Here is a 25,822-nt window from a genome sequence, read left to right as displayed (position 1 = left end):
TTTTGTTGCAAATTTAGTGCAGGTAAGTACACTTACATAAATGTCTAATAAATAAAATGGGTTTTAAATGAAAGTAGAAAAAAAAGATTGAAATACAAAACTATTTCTGAGTTTGCTCCAAAGCTTAATTCCATGAGTGCCATATAACAGATCAGAAAAAAGGGAAGAGATGCATTTTCTACAATATTTTCTTGGCATCACTGTAACATTCAGAGCCCCAAAGAGTCCTGTAATCCATCCCTTTTAAGTACAACATTTCTTCAAAAGTAAAACTGGACAATTTGGACAGCATGAATGTGAATAGCCTCAGGCTCTAAGCAAATTCCTACTTAATCTTTAGCCATTTGGGGGTTATCCTTTCCATGCATTTTTAGGACCTCAATCAACATTTCAAGAATTGTGAAGAAAGAATCAGCTAAGGACAGCTACAATCCAACTAAAAATATGTTCAGTGTAACAGTTCAAAGAAAGAAATCTATTCTGAGAGCAGATATTTGACTTTCACAACATCATGTATGTACTGTCTGTACTTTGTCAAGCATTTCTATTTGTCCTTCTGTGTACTTAAATATTAAAATACTATATGTCTCCTTCTCACAGTTAAGATTGACCCTCACTGAGTGGGCTGTTGTAATATCAGGAAATTTTGTATCTTCAAGTGACATATTTCAAACTGTTCAAGATAAATATTAATGTTTTGAAGAATATGTCCAGATAAATCTACTAAGGTAATCTTGATTGGGAAGTTGTGTGCTCTTCATGTCAACAGACTGGACAGACACCTGGTGACTACTCTCAAGTTTTTATTTACAATCTGAATGAATGAGCTCTTTCACTTCAGTATCTAATCTCTTGAAATGTTAAAAATGTGCATCTCATCTTGATGCTATACTTCTATAAAACTACTTTTTATGAAAAGCCTAATCTGTTTTTATAAACATGTCTCTGTGTTTTTCACTGTACATTATACCTTCCTCTTTACTCCACGCATGTGACATCCCTGTCATAGCAATGGTCACCATAGACCAGATAATAGGGAAGAGAAGAAGGCAACTTCCTCAGCTAGTCATTGGTGACATCATATACTTTTTTGCATTCCAAACTAAAGAAGTAATTTCTTGAGTAAAAGGACACAAACCTATAAAGTTTGAGAGACAGTACCTTGCAAGGCACCATACCAGTTTATGAAGCTGCAACTGAAAATAAACATTAAGGTTCCTCTGAGATCACAGTTTGAAAACAGATTCAGACAGTTGTTTGGATCTACACAATATAACTAAAAATGATGTTTATATTATGACCCACTCAGTCAGCAGTTATTTCTGGAAGTAAAAGTTGGTATCATGGAAGGGTTCAGCAGTTCTTGTAAAATACCAATGGTACAGTTGTGTCTCGTATTGAAAGTGTGAACTTGGGCTCTTGTAAGATGAGATCTCCTATGGAGCTGAATTGAGGTGCCTACCTAAAAAAGACTCCCAAATCTTGAAATGGACAGATTTTAACTAGATAAATGGTAAGTTAAATTATTTTTTAGATCAGAATTACAAACAAAAGCACTATCAGTTTTATAAGGATCAAAAAATGTAGTACTCTGGAGCATCTGGTAAAATGTTACATTTTAATGTAACTAATGCTACAACTGCTCAGATTTTGAGGTTTTTAGATTTTCTTCCAAAGTGTTTTGTGGCTATCAGATGTAGATACTAGCACCATTTCACTCTTGGGTTTTCTTGCCTTTCACAGATGAAACAAGCACAGCTGGTTATATGAATTATTAAGAATTTGTGACATCTCACAGGACCTGGAATTCTTCCCTGTGAAATGAAAAATACTAAGTCTGTATTACTCAAGGAATTATCTTCTTAGCAAGCACAAAAACATATTACCTCTCTGCATCTCCCCATTCACAGAATGAATGCAACTGCACCCAGTATCTCATGGACAAGAAACATAAGGCTGCTAAGTCTGAACAAAACTGACAGCATGCTCTATGCAAAAGATGCTGACAATGTGTTTGACTTCCTCATGCTTCAATATAGTTGCTATATAAGTTTCTTTTTATGGAAACGAATTCCCTGAATATATTTGGAAAACTCATATGAATGAGTGTAGGTATACAAGATATTTAGAATAATTACTAACAGACTTCTCAGAAAAGGGGGAAATCTCCACATATGTGAATAGTGTGTTCTGCCATTTATGAGTATCACATAAATCCACAAAAAAAAGCACCCACTGAATTGAAAAAGCCCACTTATTTTTTACTTGCTAAAGCAATCATGACCTGTCTATTAATGACCTCTTATGGTAATCCATGAAAGCACTGAGCAGCATCAAACACAGTAGCATACACAGGACTGTTGACACATCTGTCCATTTGAATAAATTGCAACTACTTTTAACTCTCAGTTAATTTATTACTGTTATTTCAATGTGTTTATGCAATGTTTCACTGACCCTGTAGTGTTTTGTCCTAGACTGTCTCCCTAATACGTCTAAGAAGGGTGTGTTAGACAATGTCATAAGCTGCATAGGGGTGAAAGTGTTTGGCATCTGCTGCCTCCACTTGTAATGAGGCCTGTTACAGGGGAGGAAAAAAATATGTTTGATAATGAATTGCTCTTGAAAAATGATACTTTCTTGCCAGTCATCTCATCATTCTCTGGTGCTGACAGATACTTTTCCTAAGGGTCTTTTTTGCCCCTGGTATTTCACCAATGTTCATAATGTTTTTTCCTTTAGAGACAGTGGCAGTTTGGCTTTCTTATAATTTTCTCAACCTTCTAATAGTTTCTCACTCATTTCCCCTGAGTTAAAAACCAGCCACTTGTGGCTTTGAAATGTCTTCAGATCATGCTTTTAATATTCTGAAATAAAACTAATGAAGGCAAGCAATTTTGACAACATGCAATTTATCTCTCCCCAGTGTTAAGCTGTTACAAAGCTGTTAAATTCTTCTACTCACCTGAAAAACTGACCCTTTAGTGGAAGACAGGGATTAAACTTGATCCTTGCAGAGATTTTATGACTTTATGATTTTTTGACAGAGATTTTATGAGGTTTTTTTTCACCTCTGGACCAAGTAGCTGGTTAACAATGCTCCTGGTCTTTCTTGTAATTCTCCCTTGCCTTTGACCCTTCATATTTGGCCTTGTTTTTCAGAGATGTCCTGTGCAAGCCTTTTTTTTTCTTTTACAATTGTCATTAGTGATATGAACAATTTTGCTTTGGAAAGATGTGGTATCTGTTTCTTTGTTGTTTTGATTGGGATTTTTTTTGTGTTCTGTATTTTCCTCATTGTGGTTGAGGGAAAGTCCAGTTTGCTATGTTGGTCTTTTATTATACTTACCTCTCCTTAGTTATCTATTACACCCTGTACCCTATGACTACATAACTGTTTCCTATGATTTTTCAAAACCATTCTAATTTGGCGATGAACAAATGTGTATTATAGAAAACTGTTCTGTTTTTTCTATGTTGCTCTCCTATTTTATTTCATTTATTTGCATTTCTCTTCATTGAAGCCATATCCTTAACCTCTTGTACAGCATTCACCTCTGAACCATTACAGTTACTAGTATTTAAGTCAAATAGCACATATACATAGCTATCAAAGTTTTTGTACCGAATTATATGTGACATTGCTTATATTTATTATTTTCAAGAGACACTGGGGAACAGAAATAAAGCCATTCCCGTGGAATATTGAAAAGGCTTTCTTTTAGTGATATACCAATCAGTACCTTCTCTTTGAAGATGGAAAGCTGATTTTCTATAAATTCCAAACAGAGCTGTCAACTGCAAATAAAGTAAATATTAGCTACTTAGGTATGTAGTCATTGTCAGTTACATTGGATTGTACATTAGTATTTACATGGGATATCAAGTGAAGAGTTACAGTGGGCTTTTTCCAAACAGAAGGACACTTTGGAGCACAACTTCTAGGAAGAAATCCAAATAATAACATAAAAAGCAGCAGAGAGAAATGGACTACACATTTCAGAGCTACATTTAAAATCTTGCAGGTTTTGGTATAAAACCTATATATGAAAACTGTCTCACACTGAGAGCTACCCTAAGATGGTAAGGTAGCCCAGTCTTATGGGCCTGAAGTACTATAGGAAGGATAACCACACTTAAGTACAACATTAAATAGCTCTTTAAGCCATAAGATCTTAAATAATAACATTAACAATAACATTAACAATAGCATGAACCACCTCTGATGTACTGGACTTTCAATATTTTATCACAGAGCATGCCCATATGCATGTTGAAGTTTCCCTCAAAAGGAATTATTCAAGTTAATGTAATTACAAATTACAATTAATGTATAAGTGGAAAAAAACCCAAACCTGTTATCCTTCATCATAACAGATTTGCCTTCCATCATTCTACCTGAAGCTGCTGCTTTTCTCTCAGTATGGCTACACCAGGACTTTCATTGCTTTTAAATCCCCCGATTTACTCAAGAGCCATGAAGAAGGCCCAGCCTTTGCTAATCAAAGTAATTATTGTAGTGAAAACTAAGTAGATATGCACAGGGAGCTGATGTCTCTTAGTGCATGTGTGTGTATGAAGTTCTCAGGCAACCTGCAGTCAGACCCACAGAACAGCGCTGACAGAGGCAATGACAGCCTCTCTCTTTTCCACCCTATGCAAAACATCAGTAGACCACAGGAACTCTTCACTGACTAACTCATTAACAGTCACCTGGTGAAGCTTTTTAAGTAGAGCACAGGAGTCTTTCATCCTTGGCACTACTGAAATTTTAGTGCTGCAACTACTTCAGTCTCGGTAAAACTAAAATGATTGAAACTCAGAAGTGCCTTTCAGAATATTAATGAAAAGAAAAGTGGTGTATGTACCACTTGCCATGGTATATTCTCATTTCCAGCACAATCATTCCCAAGAGGTGAGGCACAGCATCATCCTGGATGAGGTTCCAAGTGGAAGAGACACCCATCACCCACTCTCTTTTGGTTGTGAGTGCAGGCTGCATGACGGGGCCAGAATTGCTGCAAGGACACAGAAAGCGCACTTGAGAAGGGGCAGCAACACCTTCTACTGAGGTCCCTGTTTCCTCAGTCACCCGAGGCTCCTAAGCCCATAGCTGAAGGGAACAGACAGAGGAGCACATTCAGACAAAAACAGTGCCTGACAAATCTCCAAAAATGTTTCACCATCATTATTCGGGCTCCCCATGTAACTCTCTTGGTGTTGAGCAGCAGAAACAAACATTCCTCTACAAGAAATTTGCTAAGTAGAAGGAAGAGAACAATAGGACCACTACACAGGAAGAAGCATCACTATTCCTGAATCAATCACCATCATTTAAGCACGCAGATGGTACAACAAAATTCTTACTTGCAAAAGTGGTGAGCAAAGAATCTACTGCAGAGCAGCAGGCAGATGCAGTTTGTTTTCCAAGTACTCTGACTTCCACTTAAGTATTTGCATTTAACAAGAATAACTGTGCCTACCCAAGCAATCACTTGAATGAATTGAAGACAGCTTTCTAACTAACAATTCCTTTCTCACCATCAGTCAGTGAAGTAAAAAACCCAGGCTGCAGACAGTTTTTAAAGCTCAATTTATGCAATTTTAGGGAAATTTATGTTATATGAAAGCATATTTTCCATTATTTCTGCTGTGTACCAAGATTTGCTCATTCTATTAAGGGCAAATTTCTCAAATGTTAACAAAAAAAAAGTGCTCTACAGTGAAAAATTCCCTTTTGTTATTTTTGAAGAAATCAGGTTTTATGTTAAATATACTTCAGGTGAAAAACAAATCAGCTTTGTTTCATAATGACTCTAATGGCAGTCTAAGCTGAAAAGCACTCTGTATGGCGGTGAAAGAACATTGACCTCGCTGCAGATTTTCAGACATGAAATTCAGAAAATACTGATTTCAGTATTTATATAATTGGAAATGGGGAAAGTTCGGGCTGGTGCTGGTGTAAAATCAGTGAACACCCATCCTGTTAGTCATCCCAACCCTGTCAGAGTCTAATCCTATGAAACCCAGAGGAAAAGTCTTCATGGCCAACTGATAATTTTCATACTTTGTTTTATCTTTCAAGGTAGTTTAAACTACTTCAGTAGAGAGTCTGGCACATGAGAATTTTATGAAAGAAAGGCATGCTCAAAGCATGTATTTTGTATTGGAGTTTGAATGGGAATCATTGACAGGATGACATATCCCTATCACAACACAGCAGGGCAAATTCTCATAGGATTCCCAGTTCAAGGCAGAGCCCTAAATGAAGGCTGACACTCCACAATAAATCAACAGTTTCTGTGCATCATAATGCTCATTTCATTCTCCAGTCTTCCCTTCAATTTTTTGAGGCCAGTTCATTTGAGATGAATAACACTTTCAGAGTCCATGAAAATGTTCATTTTTGACTGACTGAGGGATCAGGTTAAACATTGTTACTTCCAAACACCAGAAGTTTCTGACACAAAACAAGGCTGTGGAAAAGGCCAAATCAGAGATAACAGTCTTCTGCATTTTCTTTGAAAAACTAAAAGCAAGGAAGAATGTTCTCACTTAGCTTTCCTCTTTCTACTACTCAGAGAAACACAGTGTGGCAACAGGGGAAGAAAGGAAGTTTTATCCTCTCATGTTATTAGAAGGGTAACCCCAAGAAGGCACACGAAAAGAGTTTAGCTGGAGAAAGTGAGAAATTGACAAACAACCTGTAGCCACAACTAGATATTTGCGAGCCATAATGGATGGCAGCTGTTGGCAGAAGTTTGACCATTTGAGAATAAGAGATGTGGAGTCAGCATGAAAGAAAGAGCAGATTCAGCACATCACTTCTGAGCACCTCTGTGGGAAAGGACACCACCAGCTGGGGTGCTGACAGTGCCTCAGAAATTTTGGATGCTTGGAACATCTCAGGTGTGGGGAAGCGCAGAAGAGAAAGGCTGCTCTGCACAGCTGCTGCAGCTTGACACACCTTCAGACTTCTTCACCTGATGAGGTACAGAAGAAACCTGTGCAGCCACAGTGCCCCTGTGGCCAAGAGCACTGGCAGCATGACAGGTGACTTACCTTGGCTACCCGGCCCCCTGAGCTGGAAGACAGATATATGAAGCAGAATGAATTCCCCAGAATCCAAGGGGAAATGGTCAGCAACACAGTGTTTCAAAGACATTGAGACACATTTCCTGAGGTCATGATTTGGTGGTGAATGTTACAGCGTTAGGTTTATGGTTGGATCATATTGAGGATTTTTTCCACCCTAAATAATTCCATTATTTGATGCAGGCATTTTATCATCTCTATTGGGCCTCAAGAACTATTATGACCAACAGCTTTCAACCATCTTTGGAGAGATTTTTTAACATAAATTCGGAATGCTGTGTTGTCCATCACTGATAGAAGATGGAACAAACACTTCCAAAAAAAAGGTTTACATTAGGCTTCTAAATACCTACCACTCATTTCATCTCCATCAGTGCACCCTCTTTGGTAGTTCCCATTCACCTGACATCAAAAGGAATCACAAAAATCTCTACACATTAAAAGCTTACCACTTACCTTCCCATCCATCTACGGTTGCACCTACAAGTGTGTGCACACATTTGAATTCATGGCATCTACATGAATTAGAGAGCATTCACAACAGCATGTTATTGCTTCAGGGACAATGATAAGCATGATTAGTTTTAGTCAAATGTTTTCCTCCTAGCAGTTAAGCAAAATGGAGTTTTCCTACAACAAAACTGATGCTGTAATGTAAGGTCACAGATGAATGCAGAGACAATGGAAGCTGACAGAAAGGACCAACCAGCCAAGGAGCCATCATTCAGATTATTGATTAGTAGATATTGAAACACCCTTACATAGCTTTGTCAGGCAGTCATTTAGGCACATATTTCACTGTCCAATTAGGACAATACATTTTCCAGCCTATTTCCAGCCACATGTATTTCTCTTACAAACTATAAAAAAATTGTTACATAAATGTATTCCAGAAGCACTGAAAAACACCAATTTGATGCAAGACTCATAACATTCATTCACAATTTCTATACCAAAAACTATGCCTATAACACAAAGTAAATTTTCTCTGTCTGCCCATTAGGCTGGAACTCAACTTCTATCCCTCAGCTTCCCAAAATGATCTGTCCATTGCACAATTCATCAAAGAGAAAAATTAACTTATTTGGCACTGCATGGGGATTCAGAATAATTTAACAAAATTTTTGCTTATATTTAGTCATGCACATTTCTTTTTTGCTGGATGTAAAGGGCCATGTGGTCAAACATAAAAAATAGTGAAAATATGTGAAGACCTTCACCTTACCCAAACTGTGTTAAGGAATAGTAAAAGAAAGGTGTAGGATAAAGCCTTGCAAGGATGAGCAGAAGCTTCTGCAGCTTCACTCTTCTCTAAGATCTACTGTTAATGGGCATTTGCATCAAATGACAGGAAGTAACATCTTAACTGTTTTTTACCAAATGGAAAACATTCTGTGTTGAAGGTGATCTTTTCAGCAAGCACAGAATGGCCACAATACATAAAAAAGTGGCTGCAACATTATTATAAAATTTTAATTCTGCAAAGATTTTGTGTCTACTGAACAGCCTATGGTAAATCTGATATTTTCCGATGCTGGAATTTTTCTTTACTCAGAAAATACACAGAAAAAAGAAAAGGTCTTCAAAGCTCACATAAATAGAGAGAGTGTAGAGGCAAAAAACATGGGAAAAACAGATAAAATGACCAATAGCACATTATGGGCAGTGGATGAGAGCCAGTTAATTTATTAACTTGTACTCATAGATGAGATAGCTTAAATAAAAGTGATATCTAAACTCTGGTACAACACTGACTTAGCCATTTTAGACAGAAACAAGAACAAATGTGACAACAATTTTACAAAATGTTAATCAGAGGGAAATGAAGGACTGTACTGTTGCTCTATATGGCTGAAGTAATTTAAAGCTCTAACGCTATGAACTATGGATATATGGATACATATATGAGCCTGGGAAAGAATTCATGTAGCTTCTATAAAGAGAAGCTGTGTTAAAACCACAGAACTTCTCTGAAAGATTCAGCAAGATTTTTAATATAAAGTAGGTTTGATTGATTTTGATACTTGGGTTTCCAGAAGTTACTTGACAAGGTTCCTCAAAACAGGCACTTGAAGAAAGCATTCATGAATTAGTAGTTGGTTAAGACATACAGAACAGAGAAGGAAAAAAAATTTCGTTTCACAGTGCAGATGGGTCATCAATAAGTCTAATTGACTTGAGCTGGTGTCTGCTACCCAGGGAGCTGAGATGAGAAATGAGAATGAAAATAGCTGGTTGGGAATTTTTCATAATCCAATTTCTCCATAATAAGTCTGTGCCCAGCTGCAACAGGTATGTACTGAGATTAAGTTATGGCATATTAAACGGCAGAGAAAATTCCCTGTAAATAAATACTAAATTATAAATATTACATGCAATCTTAATTTCCTATATTAAACAAAATAATTGTCCTATTATCACAAGAAAAGACATCTTGATATATAGTCAAAAATTACACAAAACAAGCCCTTAACTAAGGAGAAAAAAAAAAGGCAACCCAAAACCCAACAACTGTTAAGAGGTATTCAGTATTAGCCCATGTATAATTTCACTGGGTGAATGTTTCCCCTGGTTTATCTCCATCTATTCAAAGCTCTGCTGGACACACTGCTGGGAAACCTTCTCTAATCTTTGTTAAGCAGGGAGGTTGGACTGGATGGTCTTAATAAGTCTCTGCCAAGTCCACCTGTTCTGTGATTCTGTGTTACCTCTCAAGAACTGCATGCAAATTTACATGACTGTTTTGGTATGAGGAACAGAGCTGAAGGTTCAGATTTAGCTTCAGATTTCTGGAGTCTGAAGAGCTGCTCTGAGCAAGCATCAAAGTATAGATGTTCTTGCACCCCCTCTTCTAGGCATATGCTTCTCACTACTGATGGGAGACAGGATATCAGCCCTAACAGGCTGATATCCTAACATCTGACCCAGCATCACCGTTCTTACACTATAAAGACTCAAATTACTTAGGATGACCAGTTCATTTTAGATTGTATTGCAAACATATATGTATGTATGCATTAATCAGTAGACTCTGAAATGGCTGAAAGTTCTGGAAACAAATACTGAATATTTCCAAACAAGATGTCTTCACAAGCAAAATGGGAGAGCACATTCATGGTATCATTAGAGTTGATTCTTTCTGGAAGGCAAATTTAAGTTTCCTTTAAACACTGAAACACGCATACCCAGTGCACTGCATACCCATCTCTAAGAGCAACAACTGCAGTTTAGGTACATTTTCCACTAGCCAGGCATTAAGGATGTAGGAGAGTACATCGGCCCCCAAAGACATTTTGATTTCAATTTGAGATAAGAATGTGACTAGGAGAATCTGGGTGATCCTTTGGTGGTGTTAACAGATCAATACTGAACTTACTGCTACCAACAAGAGGACACTGAAAATCAATGCAGTTATTCTGAAGATAACTGAGAACTCTCCTGAGTCATCGAGACAGCTCCTGGTAACATGGGCAACCATGTCATACAGTCTCTTCTGCAAAACTATCACATATCAATTTTAGGCAAAATTCTTGTCTGTCTTGCTCATATTTAAAAGGTTGTTACAAAAGTACAGATGGTTACAGACTTTCTTCTAAATTAAAACTTTTATTGTGATCATGGTCAAGATGGTTCTCTTCTCCCTTCCATGTAAGGAGTCCTTAAATTTAAGTGAATTATTCTAACTCACAGATGTGGTCCTCTGTTGAAGAACTACCATAACCAACTACCTGGGAGTACGGAAACCCAATTCCTCCACAGTATATTTTCAGATGAAATGTTTACAAGTAAATTTAAAAGAGATTTTTCATAATACGTAGGAAGGCAATTATTTTATGTCAGTGTAGCTGTCACTTTTCACAACTGCAACTACTAGGCTGGATGGATAAAAAATTAGGACCTATCAGGTTCCAGATAACTCACAGACCCACATAATTTTCAAATGCCATGCAAAAATATTCTGTTTTGTTTGACAGATTTACTGGAGATGAGTCCTTCCACATTCAGGAGTCAATAAATTTATACACACTTAATCCTCATTTCAAAAAGAATAGGAGGATTATACCTATCTGCATATTAAAACCTAATCTCCTGAAACATCAAGTTTTCTGTCAGCTTCCTGACTAGCAAACCAATTATATTACTTGGCATTCATCACAAGAAGACAGGTGTAGAATGACCAATTTTGCAGCTTCTGAAGTTGTGCCCATTAAATACATGGAGATTATTTTTTCCACTTTGTGTAAATATGGTTGAGAGTGCATTTGAGTGTTTTCTCTTTCTAGAGAAAGCACTGGGAGCTGGGGAGAGGGAAGGTGAGAATAGACTCCCTTAGCTAAAGGAGCTAGGAATCACCGGAGGAAAATAAAAGAGATTCATCCTTGGTATGGGCAATACTGCAAGAATTCTGATTTGTTTCAGTTTCAGTTAGAATGGAATAACAGTATAGAGGGGAATAATTTTATTAGCCATTTCCTTTTAGGATTTTGTTTCTCAGTCTCTTTGCCTTTGCATCTTACCTTCATCAAAACTTGCCAGAAACACATCGCACATTACTTCAATAGTTTTGCTTTTATCTGACATGCATGTTTGGGCACTACGCCTTTGGTTAGTTCTACATCTTATTTAATATTTGAATTATATCCTTTGGCATAAACTTTGGAGTATGCTGATTCAGTTTTCTAATGACAAATTGGGGAGGCAATGGCAGTGCATCAAAGAGCTATAATAACAGAAAGAGAAAGCCTGTACTTACTACCTGGGCAGTAGGATCAAGAGAAAAGGGATAAAATTTAGCTGCATTAACTACATGGTCACAAAGTACAGACAAATAACAAGAACACCACTATAAAATCTCATCAATTGCAAACAGAGAAGGAAAATGGAAAACATACAGTTTGGGCAACAAACAACCAGACAGCTGTAAGAGAGCCGTTGTAAAAAAGGCAAATGTGACCCCACGTCATCCCATTCAATGATGTTTATTGTTCTTATTAGAACTAATAAGTCTCAGAATTTTGTAACTGGAGGCAGTAGACACACAGAGCTTCTGTAACCTCTCTGTGTTCCAGCAGGGAAATAAACCACATGAATGCTGCACCACTTTTGGTGTAGCTTATAGAACACAGTCCAAGCAAGAACCAAACACAGAAGACAAAAACAGTTAAGAGGGACCTGAAACAGAACTTTCACAAGGCACCATCACACAAGACATTAACTTACTTCATACTTGCAACCTGGTTACTTTGAGTGAAGAATGTCTTTAATGAACACAAAACACAAAATGTGAAAATATTTGTAAATTTTAATTCAAAATTATTGAATAATTCCATGCTGTGAAACTGTCCCTTATCCACAATGCATAAGCACTTCAATTACTCAGTCTAACTCAAAACAAAGAGAAATGCCAAAATATTGAAATTTATCAAGGGATGAAAATTCCAGAGTCCTCAAATATCACAATTAACTATTACAAAGATAAGAATAAGTGGATAAAACAAGCTTTAACAGGTATGGCTCTAAAGAACTACATATGGTCTGCTAATGGCTACATGCCATTGTGGATGACTAACACATCTTGTTAATCATTATTATTCTATCTTAACACTGACTTAGAGCAAAACAGTAAAATGGTATTACTAGGTACTTGATACAGTTAAGACACATGGTTCATAAGAAGCACCATGGCAAATAACTTAAACATGCTATCTGGTATATATTTATTGTGTTAATTCACAAATAGCAAACATAACCAGTTCACAGAATAGAGACTGACAAGAGAAAGAAAGTAAGATTTGGAGGGCTATTTATGTGAGGAATAAATTTCACCAGTCCTAATTTAGACAGTAATTTGCAAGGGAAATGCATCTAATATGATTTTTCCATCACAAATGACATTTCATCTTTTCTGAAGAATGTGAAGAGGTTAAAATATTTTGGGGTTTTTTTCTACTATGTAAGTGTAGCATGAACAATAAAAATAGGCTAGTATGGATCAAACCATTTGAAATCATTTTACGTTAGCATGAGCTGGTGTAGTATAACTAGACAATCTGAATATTCAAATGGCAAAATGATACCATTGTGCTAAGGAGAAGGGGACCAAGAGTTTTTTGGTCATTTGAAATTAATGATTCTCTGAAAAGAATATTCTCTTTATGCTACTGCAAATCAAATCAATTCTCTGAACAACTTTTATAGTAATGAATAAAACTGCCTTTTGCACTCGGTTTTATTCCTGCTCCACTTATTTTTGAATACTTACAATATAAATTATGAAGAGAGATGGGATTTTAATTTAAACTCAAAAAATAATTTATGTGCATATTTATTATTGAGGTAATACAGAGATGGAGATGGGTTTCACCCCTAGGAGACAGAGGAAAAAAAAACCTGCTCATTAATTTTAGGGTCTCTTTCATTGCAGATTTTCCACTACATATTAACCCCATTTGGAATTGATTACTGATCTTACTTAGAATTCATCAGTTGCTAATTTTAACTACTAAATTCTATTCTTGTTTACAGTTAAGACATTCTTGAATTAAAATGCTGTGAAGGGAGAAAAAGATACAAGTCTTCCTCCTCCCTGCACCAAACAAAATTAATTTATTATTGCCTTTTCAGTGTCATATGTGTTGCTCCAATATTATCAGTTACTCGTTCTAGTAGCATTTTTAAGACTAGAATTTGACTTCCTCTTTCAACTCAAGTTAATCCTCTGACAGTTAGCTTGCAGACCAGTGAACAGTGTGCTCCACAAGCATTTGCAGCTTCCATTGAAAAGGCTGCAAAGCATCCCCAGAAAAAAAAACAGACGGGTGAGAGGGAGAAGGGTTTATTACGTTTCTTCCTTGATCACTTGAAGTCTAAAGTCATTAAACCATGTCATCAGTCATTTCCTGAGGAGTCATCAGTACCTACACCTTAAAGTGTTGCTTCCCATTACAAAATCAGCTTTCAACCCTTTCCTTTTTAATTTTACTAAGCTAGTCAGCCAGAAAATCATGAGGGTTTGAAGAGAATGTAGAGAGAAGGATCACTCAAAGCAGACAGCTAAAAACATTCATGTACATGTATCCTACAGCTCTCAAAGCATAGGTTATGATAATGATGTTGGAGTTCTCAGTATGTGTTGCATTCAGTTTTCACAAATCATTATTCCACAGCACAGGAAGCTGACAAACACATTCTCCATCAGGCAGACAAAAACCCAAACATCTGTAAGGCACTGTACATCAGATCAGAACTGTGGTTCATTAAACTAGAAAGTATGTCAATAGGTTAAAAAAATAGATTTGAAAAAAATCTGTACTCATCTGTGACAGACTCTCTCAGGGCTTTATAAACCTTACCAAAACATCCATTTTCTCAGCAAAAATCTAAAATTATGTAATACCACCACTTTAATATAAAACAATCAAAGTGTGTCAAAAGCATTGAATTTTTTTCTGGTCCAAAGCATGTTGTAAAAATACTCTTGTTGATTCACAACTTTAGCCTGGTGCAGGACACCTAATATGTCAGAAAACAGCATACACTGTCCTGTATTTAGAGAGAATCTGAAAGAGATATGTCCTCAAGTTTGAATAAAATTCAAACAACTAATCACCAAAAAACATAATAGCTAAATATCTTATTATCAAGTGAAAACTGCACAATTTATGTCCAGCCTTCCATAGAAGGGTACAGAAGTCCAATCATTTCAACACGGTGTGTTTAATTTTTTTACAGCTAAATATCAAGTAAAATCACATACCATATCCTTTGGCACTGTTAGTGTGACTCTGTTAACAAGATCTATTTAGAGAAAATCAATATGAACATTATTTCAGAAGTACTTAAAGATAATACCAGTGGCAGCTGATCTGATTGACTGTCCCTCCCAGTCACCTCAGTACAAAAAGATAAAAACAAGACATTTTTAAAATTTTTTTAATTGCATTCCATTCTGTTAAAGTCTGTTGTGCAGTCAGGGTTGTCTTCATTAATGAAATCACACTAAGTTGACTATATTAAGATGCAGTATCAGTACCCACAGGCAGTGAACCTGGTAGACATGGATATGCTTTAAAGATCAAAAGACTGAAAATAAGTAAACATATTGGTGTGTTCATATTCATCTTAGTTGAGATGAAAATATGAATATTTGCAAGAAGGAAAAATTATTGTGGGGAAAGGTATGGAGAGGAACACATACATGACCCTGTTTTAGAATTGACAGCTATTCCTTAAATCCAAGCAAGTTGGTTTTGGTTTTTCTTCACAATGCCTGGAGACAGGCCAGAGGAGAGATGCATCACATGTCTCTGGTGAGGAGGGTCTGGGGAAGAGAACTGTGGAGATGACATCAGTTCTGAGATAAAGTTGGAGTTCTGGCATCTTATCTGTGGCATATGGATGCTCACAGCAAGGTATGCTTTGGAACACAGACTATACATTTGTTGAAGGGCATAAAATTTAGTGTTTTGTTTTTCATGCTGTGATTTATGACTCTCGGACTTGCTTTTACGTTATCCCCCACAAAATGCCATGGTATATAGATAGTAAACTGTCAAAGGGCAGCATGCTTTATAATTATTTTTGTTCCTCAAGAGGGCTCCCATTTCCTTCTCTATTACATTTTGTGTGCTTTATCTCTATCACAGATAACCACATAAATGAAAGGAGGCAAACTTATAATCTGCAGCTCCATGTCGTTCAAGCCATTACTCGTGTCTGAACCAAATCCACTTTAGTGGATTCTCTCCTTTTGTTGCCTGAAGATCAAATTCAAATTCAAAATCAATCACTCAGTGCTACACATTGAGTGGCCACTTTCAAAGTCACATTGTTACAGGGTCTCCTAATTTAGAATTACTTTGGAGTAAAACTCTAAGGAGTAAAGTAACACCTCGTCAATCTATCCATGGGGCAACAGAAGCAAATATTGATGGGCCCCAATTGTCCGTGTGTTTTAACAGAGAGTAACCTATTGATAGTAATGACATTGACAATGCAAGGCCAAACAAAGCATCACTAACACCAAAATGTAAATACAATTTCCAGTATATCATTGAATGGTTGTAAAATATGTCATTCTTACCCTTTTTTTTAATGGAAGAAGTACAGAAATTAAAAATATCAGAAAATACATTAGACAAAAAAAGAACAAAAAGCAGAACCAACATTTGGAAATAAATGGTTTCCCTTTCTCAGAATTATCATCCCTGTAATGGAAAAAGAATATTCCTTGTGAAATTAATAATTGTTCAGATAATAAAGGCTTGCTTCTTGTGAGCAGAGGAAGTATGGTAAGAATGTCTAAGTAAAGAAACAAAGAGCAAATAAATATGCAAGTTTCTATGTTTAAATTCTGCTTCATTTTGAAAGCACAGAGAAGTACATGTTCTTTATTGTTACACAATCTGAACTCCTACTAATGTCTCATTCATATTGCATATATATAGATGAAAATATTCAAACCTCTGCAGGTTTTTCCACACAATGTGCCGGTCAGAAGATTGCTTTCCCAAAGCCCAGTCAATATTGTGGATAACAGAAGATTTGTTCTCATCTACTTCTATAAAGCTGGCTCAATTTGTTGCACTTTAAACAAAACAAGGGCTGGGAATGACTATTTTTTAAAATTTCCTTATTTAAATTTTCAGACAATATTCAGGAAAATAAAACTTCTTTGATCTTAGTGACTGAAGAGGATAGTTAGCCCTTTCTAGCAAGTACTTGAACTTCCACAGATGGGGCACAGGCTACTGCAAACTGCTGAGTATTTTTTCACTGATTTTTTTCATAACTGCTGGTGTTTTTTAAATGTGGCTATTTACTATGTGAGCAAGCATTTAAGCATCTCTTACTGGAAGAATTCTGCCTATGAAACTGTGTCTATTACAATCCCTTACACAACAGTGTGCACACTTGCACACACAAAAAGATACTCAGCGGAATGAACACGTAATATGCTTCTGATACCACAGAACTTCAGTAAATTATCTGCTCTCCACCCAGAATCACAAAGGCTTATTCCACAACCACTCTCTTTCAATTGCTCTTGAAAATACTTATTTGATTTCAGATTTTCTCTCTTCAGCAAGACTCGGACTTTGAGAATCCTGGTAGGGCCCTTCCAATTCAAGATATTCTATGATTCTCTCTGTAATATGCTAAAAGAATGACTTTGCTACATCTTACCTCTTGCAGTTAAATGCGATGTTTTTCAAGCATGACAATTCTTGTAGTAACACAAATTACATGATTATCACTCTTAAAACCAATCTGTGTAAAAAACTTTTTTGGTATTCTTAAGAGTACTTACTTCAAGAGCTATTCATTTTCTCCACTAGAAATATATTTTTTCAAATCAGAAAACATTCTCTAAACCAGTGACAAAACTGCATGGTGGCTGACAGAAAAAAAAAACCCTTGAAAATCAAGAAATAACTGTTCTCTATCATATTTTTTCATTATTAATAGCTCTTCTTTTAAGTATGAAAAAGCTGTCAAATTTACACAGAATTGATCACCTATGCATTTCAGGTATTATTTATGGAATAGTAAATTTTATTTCACTGCTTTTTCAACACAGCTTTTTACTTCTGAATCAACCAGTTGTTGAACAAAAAAACAGACAAAACTGGGAAAAAAAATCACACCCTGCACCAAGTAAAGAATTTTAGTTGTCAAAGCCTGGGCTATTCACTGCAAGTTCTGGTTTCTGGTACTCAAGTCAGAAACTTCACCCTGCCCACTCTATCTCCTATCCTCCCACCTCAAAGCAAGGTCAGCCCCAAGAAGGTTCCCAAATGAGGCCTCAGACCCACCTCTTCAACAGCCTCCCCTATGGGCAGGAATTGTTTGAGGGAAAATGCGTCCTGCTTGCCTGAAGGTGTGAGGGTAACGAGCAAGTTACAGTTTGTGGCACAGACACATCTAGATGAGCAGTTTCTGCTCAAAGATAATTCTCATCATGATCCCTAAAAGGGCTCCACACTCTCACATTCAGACAGCTAGCATCACAGACATGTGCTGCCTGTCAGTTGCATCACTGCATCACTTTGGAAAATCCTCCGGTCCACTAAAAAAAAATTCACAAGCAAATGAGGAAGAATGTTATGAAGGTGGGACAGAACTAAATTAAATGCACCCTAAAGCACACTGAGAAAATGATTTTTCAAAATAAACAAGGCTGTAAAACAATTTACTCTTGAGATGAACAGAAAAAGGGACCTTTTTTTTTTAATGAAGGGATGGAGGGTAAAACAATTGACATGCTTTCAAACCAAAAACTGTTTGAACTTGAAAGCATCAAGTGCAAAACAAATCCATTTCTATAAAATAATGCTTTTATCAGCTTGACAAAGAAGTTTTTGCTTTGTTAGCTTAAATGAGCTAACAAATAAGTTAGCTGATTTAATCTACTTCTGTCTGCCATTACAAAAGTACATGTTAGGATGACAGCTTTCATAAATAGGATTGACAGAGTAAGATGTCATTCTGCACACTGAAGTCTTGAGTTCAAACTGTACATTAGATTTAAACTTTCTCTGTGCTAAAAACTCAAGGACATAAACCACCATGATTCAGCTCACACTGTCAGTCCAAGCTAAGTTGCCAAGTACTGAGAGCCTTTCAGTCTCAGTCTTCAGCAAGGATCACACAGCTGAAAGACTGCCCATGCAGGAAACGGTAACCTTGGAAGAAAGAAAGCCCAAAGGATTTGACTGGAAATACTTTCATCTGCTTTTGACCATTTAATAGATTTGCAATCTGCCTACAATAGTAACATTAACAAACATAACAGTTTCAACTCAGTCATGTAGTTACTTAGGCAAAGAGGGTGCCTGTCAAGTAAAATTCCAACAAAGAAATTTTCCATTTTTTGTAATATTGCTTATTATCAAAAAAAAAAAAAAAAAAAAAAAAGGAATTTCTTCTTCATTCAAACACTGTATTTAGACTAGCCCTGAATTCAAAAACTCTGTACCAAAAGATACAGCAAGGGTTATATAAGGCTGACAATATGTTTTAGTCCTTAAGGAAATACAAAGTACAACATTTTTAACATCTTTTTCCAAGGGAGTGTGGAAAATAAGCTTTTAGATAAAATACACTCAGAACAAAATTCCAAACTCTACATCAACAATTGCAACCTGTAAAAGAAAGACATTTTTGAAGCAAAAAAGACATTTTTTAAAGCACAAAATTTCACATTTACAGTATTTTGAGCTCCACTTATACACCAAAACCCTTGTAAAAAATGGACTAAGAGGAAGGTGAACTAATCAGGGCTTCAATGGAACATAAAAACAGAATAAAAGAATCAGAATAAAGGCCTATCTAGCTCAGAGTACAAACAGTGGCCAAACACAGATGTCTCAAGAGAAATGTAAGAATAGAGCAAAGTCCTATCAACACTGTCAGAGAATACCATCAAAACTCTCAAGAACTTACAGTTCAATAGTTAGCATCTTCATGTTTAATCAGTCTTAGTGGATTTCCTGCATGTAAACTTGCCTAGCTGCCCATTAAGTCCATGTACCCCTTAGCATTCATAGTATCCATGGCCAGGACTTCCAGTACACTGTGCTAAAGTGGCGTTACCTCCTGTCATTGAGTTTTGACTGGATGCCCCATTTTTTGACAGATACCCTCAAGAGCCTGCATGAAAGAAAAAAAAACCCAACCAACAAGCACCTGTAATGAGATGTTCCATCATGCCATTTATTTTTCCAAACTAAACTTCATCTGCCATTTAAATGCCCCAACAGTAGAGTAAGTTGTTTCTTTCTGTAATTCTTCATAGGCAACACAACTTTAAAACCCTTGACAATTTACAAAGACCAGCAAATATTTCTGTTTGACCCCTCTATATGAACATGTTGAGCAGCACAGACATGTGAACTGATCCCTGTGGAACTCCACTGTTTAAAAACAACTTTTGACTCCCACCTAAGCTTAAAGGCATTTTATCATTCCTTCTAAGGGATTATCTCCCTCTTCTTCCATGACTCCTTAGGTAGTCATGCAAGCAAGAGTTACAGAGTAAGATGTCTTAGGGATATGTCAGATATATTTTGCATAAGGAGCACTCGTTCCAAATGGAAATTCCCGTATTTGGCCACAGCTGTCCAAATATAGGTCTTTGGAGTCTGCCAAAAGACATCTTTCAATCCCTGTATTTGTTAAAGATAATTTAGCGCAATGTTTTCCACTGGTTATTTCAGTATATTACTTTATTTACTGCATCTAAAGGGATCACATAGCCACATTATTCAGCCTCACCTGATACATTTTCCCCAACACTAACCTAAGTAAGCATGAATAATTTTGTTTTTGTAGACATACTCAAAACCATATCCAAAACTAAAAGTCTGGAGAGAGGTAACCCAAGACAAAGCAATACACTTCTATATTGCACTTGGGAACCAAGAGGGATTGTTGGCTCTTCCTTATAGATTTGCCAAGATAAACCCATCAGAGGGGTTCTGAGACAACTATCAGCACTCTGAAAAGATCTCAAAGCTGACCTTGGGACCTAAGGACCAAGATCTCATTGCCATACCCTTTAGAGAAATTTCCTCTCAAAGCATGTACCCCTCCAAGTTCTTCTGTCCCTTCTCTACCTCTTAATCTTTGATTGACAAATGTTTTCTCCTGTACTGGTTTTGTTTTAGTTTTAAATCTTATTTCCTACCTCTGCCCAGGAACAGACAGACCTAATGCTCACATCTCTACACCGCTTGGGTGTGGTTCTCTTCCATATTCAAACCTTTTGTTAGTGTTTCAGCGTTTACTCTCTCACCTTGCAAGGTAGAAAAAATCCATTGCATATCATCTTTACTCTGGTACTTTCACAGGCATTAAGTCTTCCTACCAAAATCTGGAGACTTCACATGTTGAAAACCCTTCCTTATGCAACAAACCCAAGATGTATCACCAATACATATTACACTTAAGCAAAGGCCACAGTCACTATCACAAATGGTGGGAGGATTCTAGACAGACCCCAGAGAAGAGTACTAATCCAGCTGACAGGGTCGGTATCAACTGCTGTAGTTCACCAGCATTTTGTTTGGTTTCCTTTTTTGTCGACTCTAGACACACAACCAACACAGCAATATTTTCTGCTTCATATTTTTATGCTTCTGCACAGGGGTACAGTGAAGTCAAATATAAATATGATAAGGATACATAAAATCATACCTATTAAATCTGGAAAGGAATAGTAGCAATAGTGGGGGAAAAAAAGTAGCAGCAGATGCATAAGACCTAGGCAGAAAGTCAAGAATTATGCTGTATTGTATTTCTATCACCTTTCCTGCCCCTATCAGTTAATGTACAGAAAGCACACGTATGCTTTGTAGCAATAACTTTCCTTGCATGCTCTTTCTGGAAAAAGTATTCTATCAAGGCAACCATGTTATTATCTGCAAATTTCCCACATTTATTCAGCAGTTTTAATGCTCTATCAGTGGCAAAACTAACAATTGCTATTTGCTACCTACTGACTTACACATTTAAGTCATGTACTGTGAACTTCAAAGACCCTGTAATTTTCCACATTTTTGCACATTATTTTCTACCTGCAAATTCAACATGAACTAACAAATGCATTAAGAGGGCAAAAATTGCACGTCAGATATAGCGTTTTTACACCAGACTTCAGTTTTTAAGAACCTGAACACTTGGGACCTTTAAGTCGCTGGGCAGGACTATCACCAGGGCAGTAGTGCAAAAATTAATGAATGAAGATGCAGCAGCTCCCTCACCTACACTGCACCCCGATGGGAAGGACCCGGCAGAGGCCTATTCAGGGAATCCTGCCTCGGGTGGGAGTTTTGTCAGCGCATGGTTCCGCTAATGGAGAGAACGGCGGAAGGTCTGGTGTGAAGGGATGCCGTGAATGAGGCGGCGTTTCGGCGCTCCCGGAGTGATGCCCACCCTTCACCGACAGCGCGCGGGGACTGGCAGCACACGGGTACCCTGCCTAAAAGCCGTCCGCTCGGGCCAGCCTCCGCCGAGCGGGGAGATGCCTTCTCCCAGAAATCATTCCCTTCACCCGGGGATTTCTTGGCTTGGCTCCCGGGGAGCTGTGATTTTTCCTTCGAAAGCCTGCCCCTGGTGAAAGCCGCACGGTCTCCCGCTGCCGCTCACGCACGCCAAAGTTTTGCCGCTCTGGCCACAGCGACGCGGGCAGGGACACCCAGCCCCGGCCGCCCCCCGCCCACCCGGCCCGGCCCGGCCCGGCCCGGCGCCGCCTCACCGTCCCAGCTCGGACTCCAGCTCGAAGTAGTGAGCCAGAGTGTCCTTGTTGGAGCCATCGATCCAGTAGTCAGGCGCGGCGGAGCCGGGGCGGCTGGCGGCCGAGGAGCCAGAGGAGGAGGATGAGGAGGACGAGGAGGATGAGGAGGAGGAGGGCATGGTGACTTTCAGCATGCCGGGACGCCTGCCGGGGGCTGTCCTCTCCTCCGCGGCGGCTGCAGAACGCAGAGCGTCAAGGCGGCAGCTACACCTCGCCTCCCTCCCTCTTTCTCTCCTTCCTCACTTATTTCCTTCCCTCCCTCCCTCTCCCCTCCCTTTCCCCTCCTCCTCCTTCCCCCCGCGCCGCCCTGGAGAGGCGGTGGCGGGTCCCCAGCCCGGCGGGGCGGCGGGGCGGGGCCAGGGCGGGGGGATGCACCTTCATCGCCCCCCGCCCCGCTCCATCCGCCCCGCGGAGCCCAGAGGCAGCTCCGAGCCTGCGGAAAAAGACCCCCGGGACCGGCCCGGGACGGAGGGAGCGCCGCGAGTTCACCGGCACCGGGAGCGGGACACGGCCCCGCGGGGAGACAACCGCACAGGAGGAGAAATCCCATCCCGGTCCGCGGGCGGTGTGCGGCGGGGCCGGGCAGGATACGCAGCCCGTAGCGCGGCCCGCCATGCCGCAGCGTTTTATACCAGTTTCCGAACGGGAGTTCAGGAATTCTGCCGTGATTTTGGCGAGGAGGGTGTGGGGGCTGAGGCTGAGCAAGGCAAACAGCAGTGGGAAAGAAAGAGACTGACAAATTCTCGAACATGACTATAAAAATCCCCAAAACACATCTTCTCTTCCCACCAGAGAACTAAAAGAAGCCATAGAGAAATAAAATTGCTTTGCTGCAATGCCACTCTTTAACAGGTTATGAAATCTGCAGGTTATGAAATGCATGAGAATTATACTAAAGCATGCTACATCCCCGACTGCAGAATTCTTAGCCAGAAACATCTATAGAATGGTCGTTTCTGTTGGTGTAATGGCGAAATAAAACAGCAGCAGTTGTGTGTGCTTCGCATGCATAGTGTGCCAGATCAATCCCACTCACATCCTCTCTGTGCTCTTACACCCACTCAAACTGCCATGCCAGCACAGGCAGGAGGTAAAATGGACCATGTGTGAACCTGCACAGCAGAAGGGACAAAGCATTGTCCTCTAATTTTCAACCACAATTCACTGGCCTGTTTTTTAAACATTGTGTTTTTCCTCAAATAAAGCAAAGTATCCTGTTCAGTGTTTTGTTGATTCAGGTGTATTGATGTTTTCCAAAATGATTCGTTTCCTCTCATAAACAAGTCTGTCTCTTAGTGTTCCATAGGTTCCTTACTGTAACCAGATGGGGCAATTCATCTTAATTCTGAATCTCTTAATTTCTCAAAGATCTTAACAAAGAAGTGCTTCTCTCTGAGTAACCAGACAATAGAAAAAGTGTATCCTAGTCTTTGTTAGTAAGAGAGATAAATGAGAGATAAATGAGGTAGATAAAAAAGAGATAAAACCTTTTTGCCTTGAGTTATTGCCATTATAAAATTAAAATGTAGACCCCACTGTAATTTGAGATTTTATAATTTTCAAATTCATATTTGGAAGTCAGGAAAAAGTAGCCCAAAGTCCTGATTGGAAAACCAAGTCACATCAAAATACAGTTTGACTGCAAGTCCAAATTTCCTTTGAGATGAACTTCATGCCCAGAGCACCCACAGTTACAGGACTGATGTCAGCACCAGAGCACCAGGCAGCCTTTTCACTGCTGCTCATGGCCTCTTTCAACCCCCCAGCTTGCTCTGTTTCTGCTGGTGCATGCAGAGCTTTTCTTCAGAAGTCTTTGGCTGGTAAGTAACACTTTTTCATCTTACTTGTTAACAGATCTCCTAGGAGAAGAAATGGCCACTGATGAAGACAATCACACACACACAAAATGGCAAATCAGCACACTTAGAAGACAGTGGTTTTCCACATTGTATTTTTAGTCAAATTTCTAATGTATTCTGCAAGCCAAAGGACACGTATAATTCTGCTCTGGTGGGGTTTTTGAAGACATTATTTTAGTAGCATTATATTTATCCAGGTACCTGCAATCAGGTTCATATCTCTGATGATCTAGATATAGTTACCATGAGCCTTCACCTACTCCTTGGTAAATGACATAGCACCAGTGGATTTTCTTTTTTGATTTTTTTTTAACTGGGTATATCTAGAATAGGCATTTTACTTTCTTTGAAACTCTGACTCAAAAGTGAGCTGCATTGCGCCATGTTGCTAACCTTGTACTTGAAAACTGACTGGACTTCGTTCTTCAGAAGGTCCACATCCTTCAAAAATTAAGATCATGATATCCAAATATGTCCATGTGGAATTAAAGAAAATCTTCAGGTTGCATACTGTATCTAACCAGCAAAAAAATGACTCTCAGTCTCATGGAAACCAAAGACAGCAGTGCTCCAGCGCTCCAGCTCAGGTCTGTGTTAACCATGTGAAGATTTGCACCAACTTTATTGGACATGAAACTAAAACACTAACAAGGCTTCATTTATTCAATTTGTGACACACTATGTACAAAATTTTATTACAGAGCTACAAAGATCATAATTTTTCCTGGCAGCAAACCCAGGTTACAATCGCAACCAAGAAAGACAGGTCAAGGAGGAAGCAGTTTATATGAACAAAACATACATGCAAGAGATGTCCAATTTTCTGCCTCTTGCCTGTCATCCATAAATTTAAACCCCAAAACAGGAATGTTATCTGGTGTCTTGGTGAAGGTGTGGGATCAGTAATCTTTCTGCCCTCCTGGTTGCTGTAGTCCTGTTTTGTGAATGCTCTTGTCCTTTGTACAGACATCACTGCACCAGGTATAAGCAGAACATACCTTAGAGGGCTAAATTAAAAGGTAAATGTAGGATAGGAACTTCTAAAACGTGACTTCTGAAATTTTCTTACAATTCCAGCAGTTAGGCCTTGTGTAGGAACTCAAAAAAAACCCAAATTCTGTCCCAAGTTTTGAATAAGTAGTTTCCAGTTTGTGGGCATCATTTGAAAGAGCACTATCTTAATCCCCTGAAACTTAGGTCAGTATTTCTTCCTGGCCAAATTGCAGCAGCTTCTTATTGAAGGTACAAATGTCTCCATGCCTATTGTAGTAAAGATTATCCATGAAAAGCAAATTGTCAGATATTGTCCCCATTAAGGAATATTTCTCTCAAAGTGTTTTCCATGTACTAGAGCTTCCTTCTTTATAAAGATGATCCAGTATGGATTCTGCATTTCCACTGTACTAGATCAGATGCTTATCTGCTATAACTGTAATGCAGATTAAGTCTTCTGAAACAGAGGTTGCTCGAACTGTGTCACATACAAGTCAGAGAAGTTGAGATCAAGGCAAATCCCCAAAGCTTTCACTTCCCTTTGCTGTCATTGATTTTCCCTGCTGAATACAAAGGCTTG

The 25,822-nt window shown here is 38.4% G+C and overlaps 1 protein-coding gene across 1 annotated transcript in view; it reads right to left on the bottom strand.

Annotated features, from left to right (window-relative positions):
- Positions 1 to 22,605, bottom strand: part of CAMK4 (calcium/calmodulin dependent protein kinase IV) — a 138,111-nt gene extending 115,506 nt beyond the window's left edge. Inside the window, exon 1 of the mRNA XM_041399178.1 lies at positions 22,352 to 22,605. Coding sequence (XP_041255112.1) covers positions 22,352 to 22,524 — 173 coding nt within the window. The 5' untranslated portion in view covers positions 22,525 to 22,605. The remainder of the gene's footprint in view (positions 1 to 22,351) is intronic.
- Between the last annotated feature and the right edge of the window lie 3,217 nt (positions 22,606 to 25,822).

Source organism: Onychostruthus taczanowskii, unplaced genomic scaffold, assembly GCF_017590055.1.
Source record: "Onychostruthus taczanowskii isolate IOZ18803 unplaced genomic scaffold, ASM1759005v1 scaffold158, whole genome shotgun sequence".
NCBI lineage: Eukaryota > Metazoa > Chordata > Aves > Passeriformes > Passeridae > Onychostruthus > Onychostruthus taczanowskii.
The sequence above is the reverse complement of the archived record's forward strand: the minus strand, read 5'-3'. Positions and strand labels throughout refer to the sequence as shown.